The sequence below is a fragment of the Tupaia chinensis genome, unplaced genomic scaffold (genome assembly GCF_000334495.1).
Source record: "Tupaia chinensis unplaced genomic scaffold, TupChi_1.0 Scaffold000037_17, whole genome shotgun sequence".
Lineage (NCBI taxonomy): Eukaryota > Metazoa > Chordata > Mammalia > Scandentia > Tupaiidae > Tupaia > Tupaia belangeri.
In genome coordinates, this window is record NW_006159475.1 from 702,851 (window position 1) to 708,892 (window position 6,042).

The 6,042-nt window shown below is 46.1% G+C and overlaps 1 protein-coding gene across 1 annotated transcript in view; it reads left to right on the forward strand.

The window, feature by feature from the left end:
* The first annotated feature begins 5,775 nt into the window (after window positions 1-5,775).
* RB1 (RB transcriptional corepressor 1) overlaps window positions 5,776-6,042 on the forward strand; it is a 175,399-nt gene continuing 175,132 nt past the window's right edge. Inside the window, exon 1 of the mRNA XM_027771835.1 lies at window positions 5,776-6,035. Within this exon, the coding sequence (XP_027627636.1) occupies window positions 5,965-6,035 (71 nt within the window). The 5' untranslated portion in view covers window positions 5,776-5,964. The remainder of the gene's footprint in view (window positions 6,036-6,042) is intronic.

Genomic DNA, 6,042 nt, shown 5'->3' on the forward strand with positions numbered 1-6,042 from the left:
AGATCTTTTGGAATCACTCTTTTAGTTTACTACTGCTATTACTAACACACTACCGATGTGTCTTTTAATGACAAAACATGATAATGAAGCTTGTTTGGTCATCTACAGTTTAGTATTAAAAATAAATGGGGGACCAGCAGTTAGTACAATGGCTATGTCGCTGGACTCCCACGTAGTCGACCGCGGTTCGAGTCCTGGACCCGGTGGCTTAAACTCACGCCAGGCACGTGTGCGTGTGTGCCCAAGATCCCGAGAGGAGAATGGAGGAGAAGGGATTGTGGCATGGCCATCCCACTTGGGGGGTGATTTCTCGCTTTCTGTCTCTCTCTCTCTGTCTGTCTGACGAGTGCACGCGCCCTATAGCAAAAACCTCTCCGAAAAAAGAAAAAAAAATGGCATAAAGTTTGCTTTTCTAATTTAGGTGTGAAATTTTTAAAAGGATTATTTATTTGATTTTATTTATTATTATTTTTCAATTCTCCCAGAGAGAAACAGAGAGAGAGAGAAAGAGAGGGGAAGAGAGAAAGCAACTTACTAGGTTCAGTACTCAAACTGTGTTTGGCCATGCGGGAGTTCAGTTCCCTAAACACTATGCAATCTGCTGGCCCCTAGTTATGAATTTTTTAAAAAAATGGTCTTGATTAAAAGTTAAAGTGAGACCTGGATGTGGGGGTGTTCGGGTAGTGCCACTGTCTGGGAAACTGGAGACTGCATGGGAGGCTAAGGTCAGTGTCAGACTGACCCCAGGCAGGGTTAGGTGTGTCTGTTATCCTGGCTAATTGAGAGGCTAGGGCAGAATGATCATGGTACTGGCACGACCCTGTTGGAAAAACATAAATGCTTATCTCGGACCCTTTCTTTTCTTTTCTCTTTCCATTCCACCTCTGTCCAAAAAAGAGAGAAGGGATTCAAATGACTGTAAAAATAGCAAATTATAAAAGTAAACAAATATTTACATTTTCACAGATTTTATTCCCTTTTGGGTTGCAGGTAACAACCTAACCTTAAAATGTCACTCATTGTTATGTGTCCTACAGTGAATAATAAGGACAGAATTATGCCACCTGAACTCACCAGGCAAGTTGGAGAACAATTGGAACTGTTACATCCTCTGTTTTATGAAAGATGTCCTATGATTGTGTATTTGAGTATTACTGAAGTGTCAAATTGCTCTGAACACTGCTAAATACTTTTTCCTTTTAATTTGCTAGAGGGCACATATGCTCAACAGTGAAAGAGAGAAAGCACCATCCCTGAGGCACAGTCATGCTGCAATGCCTTCGCCTCCATTTCTTCCTCCTGTTGGGATTTTTGGGCACACACGCACAGATGCCTGTATGTTTTTCAAGCCTCTAGGTCTAGGACTTGAACTCCTTTGTTGTCTATGTAGGTCAGCTGCCTTAACCAGAAGGCCATGGGCTAACTCAGCACTTATTTTTAATTTCTTTACTTATTTCCTTGTGGACTAAGCACAAACAGCTTACAGACTGGCGCTGGTCCAAGGACCATACTTCGAGTGCACTGTTCTACGGAGTACCTGCATTGAAGGTACCAGGAGCAAAAGAACTAGTGACCAGGAGAAAAAGAACTAGTGAAGAAGTTTATGAGGTAACAAAACAGAGAACAAGGAGACTGTGGGCTCCTGGAAGACCAGGGAACTTTTAAGAAAGAGGAAGTAGTTAATTGTGTTAATTGCTAGAAAAGATTGAGGATGGAAAAGAACCCACTGGATTGGCAATTAGGGCATCAGTGATTTCAGCAGAATGCTGGTGGGTGGTCATAGAAGAATCCAGGAACAAGTAGATCGAAGAATTGGGGAAATATAACCAATGGGGACTACCCCTTCAAGAAGCTAGATGGTAAAGAGAGAGAGTTAGTGTGGCAGCCTAGGGATGCAAAAGTGCTGAAGGAAGACTTTTCAGACTGGTGGAGACTCAGAAAACATTTTTTAGACTATATTTTACTGTAAATTTGCTAAATTTAAACTAAATTTACTAAAAAGGTCTTGAGCTAAGGAGAGTTTATTCTCCCAATAGGAAATCAAAATAATAGGCTTTTTTGTTCTTAACAGCAATCTTCTTAAAAGTACTAGGCAAGTGGGGAGAGACCTGGGGAAACCGCCTTCAAGCATCGGCGGAAGTTCAGCTGTATAGGCACACATTGGTAAGATGCTGCTCCATAGGCTGAGGCCACGTGGGAGGCCTGGGTTTCACTCCTGGTTCACTTGAAAAGCCAGGCCTGCTTGTGTGGGCCTGTAGTCCCAGCTACTCCAGAGGCTGAGACAGAAAAACAGTGACATAGTGAGACCTTGTCTTAAAGGCATAATAATAATAATAAAGAATCTGTAGAATTTCTAACACTTCCTTGTTAGTATAAGAGAAAACTGTGTGGGGGAATTGTAAGGTTTTTGATTGACTTAGTTGCTCCTGAGCTTTGTGGAAGGAAAATACATTTCGAAAGGACTAGGGAACATAGTTAAATTAGTCTATAGCAAGGACACACATCCTTTTGTAAATTGAGAAATCTCCCTTTGTTTTCTCATAAGTGTGGTAAATTCAAATGTTGATAAAAATGGATTTAAATAAAGCAAGTCATGCCTACATGGGAAAAGAGTTTGTTTAAATTCTTAAACCTTTCCTCCACTCTCCTGCCCTCCTTATTTTTGCAGCAATTCCTAAGTCTGCATCCTCATGATAATAAAGGGGGTAAACTGAGGCATCCGTATATCTCGTTTTATCAGACTCCCAGCAGACTCTCTGTCCTTCATCTTCTAGAGGTCAAAATTGCATACTGAGCTTTTGCTTAAATGAATCTAGGGAAAGGTTAACAGGACTGCCATTGTAATTGTGTTCATTCTCTGTAGCTGGGCCTGGACTCTACTGTCCCGACTCGGGGGGACAGCCGAACAGGTTTCCTGAGTGAAGGAGTGAGAGCCAGGACAAGCGGCGTAGTGTTACAGCACAGAGACGACAGTGTCATCCATTTATTGTGGGCAGCACGGTACAGCACAGAGACGACGCAGTGTTGCGTCGTCTACTGTGAGCAGCACGGAGACGACGCGGTGTCACAGCTCTTCAGGGTCGTCCGGAGACGATGTAGTGTTACAGTTCTTCAGGGTCTCCCAAGTCGTCTGGAGACGATGCAGTGTCAGCTCTTCGGGATCTTCAGGGTGGTCTGGAGACTGCGCGGTGTTTCAGCCCTTCAGGCTCTTCAGTTGTCGTCTTCCTAGTCGTTGTCGGTCGTCTGTGTCGTCTTCTCGGTCATCTGTGTCGTCTGGCTACTGTGGGCCAGGCATCGTGATTATATACACTCTGGTGGGTTGTAAACGGTGGGTCGTGATTGGTTGTAAACAGTGAACTGTGATTGGTTGTAAATGGTGGGCCCTGATTGGTTGTTAATGGAGGGTTATGATTGGTTGCTTTTGAACCAATCATGAGGTGCCAGATATGCAAGTTTGAGGGATTCTAGTGGCCAATCAGAGCAAGGTTTCGAAGGTCAGGTTTTTGGAAGGGAACCAATCATGGTAATTGTTTGCTCTCTGAGAAACATCGGCTGACTTGCTGGTGCGGAGCTTCCCACACTCTACCTCCTGACAGACATTTGGCCCCCACAGACAGGGATCTGAAGTTAGGCAGGCCTGGCTGTTACACAGGCCAGAGCTTGTGAAGACTACATATTCTGGCATCTATCATGGCACACAGAAAATGATCATCCATCGTACAACTTGGTGGGACAAACCCAGAAGGCTTGCAGCCATGCCTGCTTGAAGCTTTTGCTGTCTCAGAACCTTCTCAGCTGTTCCAGGATGAGAGGCTTCAACTGGACTTTATTCCCAGCACCTCAGTTGAGGACTTCTGAGTAGGCCTACTAACAGTGTCTTCTAAAGAGAAGAAACCATGTATTTGAGGTAGACAACTACTAATATGTATATAGTATCTATGGACTCCTCATCCACAGATTCAGCCAGCCATGGATCAAAAACTAAATTAAAAAAAATTTTTAAATGACGATAAAAATTATGTAAATAAAAAACAATTCAGTACAACCATTCACATAACTTTTACATTCTACTAGGTATTATAAATAATCTGAAGATGATTTAAATAATACAGAACAGTCTATGTAGAGTATACATAAATACTATTCCATTTCATGTAGGAGACTTGAGCATCATGAATTTGGCTATTATAAGAGTGTCTGGGAACAGTATGCCACTGATCAGAGGGATGACTGAATATATACTACTTCAAGTCAAGAGACAGAAGTTATACTACTTATTTTTTTTTTAAAGTGCCAGAAGGTGCCTGTGCTTGGCAGGGAGAGAGAAAGAGACAGCAGAGAGAGACGGAGGGAGAGGGAGGAAGCAGCCCCCTATGTGGTGTAGGGAGCCTCCTTTCTCTTTAAAGGGTGTAGGCTGTCTCCTTTCTCATCCATTTCTCCATCCCATGGGATTCTGGGCACCCCCACACCATCCACCTGACCAGCATGTTTGTCAAGTCAAGGGGTAGGATTCCATCTACAACCAGCCATGTGGAATCCAGACCTTTTTATTATTATTATTATTTTTTTTTTCTTGAGAGGTTTTTGGTATAGGGTGCGCTCACAAGAAAGAGATGAGAAAAAGCGAGAAATCACTCCCCAGTGTGGATGGCCACACGGCAATCTCTTCTCCATTTTCCTCTCAGGATCTTGGACACCCATGGACATGCCCCCTGTGCGAGTTTAAGCCACTAGGCCCAGGACTTGAGCTGTGGTGGACTACATGGGAGTCCAGCGACATAGCCAACTGCTGGTCCTGAGCAATCCAGATCTTTAACCACTAGGCCACTAGCAGGCCCAGAAAGATACTTCCAACTCACTGCTTGATGGTGCTAGTTCCAACAATCATTTTTTCTTTGTGCCCTTGTGAATGCTACTTCTCCCAGCTTTTCTTCGTCAATAGAATGTAATGGATAAGTGGAACCAAATATAGTTGTGCTCTAGTCCTGGCACCCACCCGCTCTGTGATAAGCAAACTAACTCCTCTGAGCCTGTTTCCTCATCAGCAGTGTAGAATGCTAACACTACGCATTTTAAAGAGCTGTTCTTAAGGATTCAATAATGTAAGGTGGCCAGCACAGTCCCTGGTACAGAGCGAATCCTACACTAAATGTTAGGTTGGCCTGACAAACTTTTTAAAAATCCCGCTGCTGCTCTGCTCTCCTTAGACTGGATGGTGCCTCCTGTTTTGACGCCACTAGACAGCCCTTTTATTACACTCCATCTGCACCCACAGCAAGACCCCTAACCAATATCCCGAAAGGCCAGCAATTGTCCTATATTTTTTATCTTCTGGTGATTGCAAAGTTCAGCACCTATTAGGTGTTGCACTTTTTTTTTTCCTGCCTGACTTTGCTTGGATAGTCTAGTGGGGAACAGGGGCGTAGCCCACGGAGGGAGAAAGGCGTGCCCGCCTAGGGTGCAATGGCCCGATATTCCCTGCAGGGCGATTTTCAGCCCTAATCAGACCGACGGATAGAGACCGGACCAGTGTTAACCCGAGACTTTTGAAAAGCCCCATTACAGGCACAGCGGCCTTCGGTGGAGAGCTTCGGGTTCAAACACGTCTAGGCCGCCGCGGTTGCTTCCGAGAAGGCGCCTGGCGCCGAGCCAAGCGTCCCCGCCCAGCCCCCGCGACCTGGCGCCCTAGCCGGCGCATCACCCAGCGCCCAGGTCCCCTCCAGACGCCTTCGAGCCCGGGAGCCTCGCGGACGTGACGCCGCGGGCGGAAGTGACGTTTTCCCGCGGTTGGACGCGGCGCTGGGTTGCCGGGCGGGGGAGGGCGCGTCCGGTTTTTCTCAGGGGACGTTCAAATTATTTTTGTAACGGGAGTCGGGAGCCGGCTGGGCGTGCCCCGACGTGCGCGCGCGTCGCCCTCCTCCGCGCTGCTCCACAGCTCGCTGTCTCCTGCCCTGCGAGGGCGTCATGCCGCCCAAAACCTCCAGAAGAGCGGCCGCCAGTGCTGCCCCAGCCGCCGCGGAACCTCCAGCACCGCTGCCCACT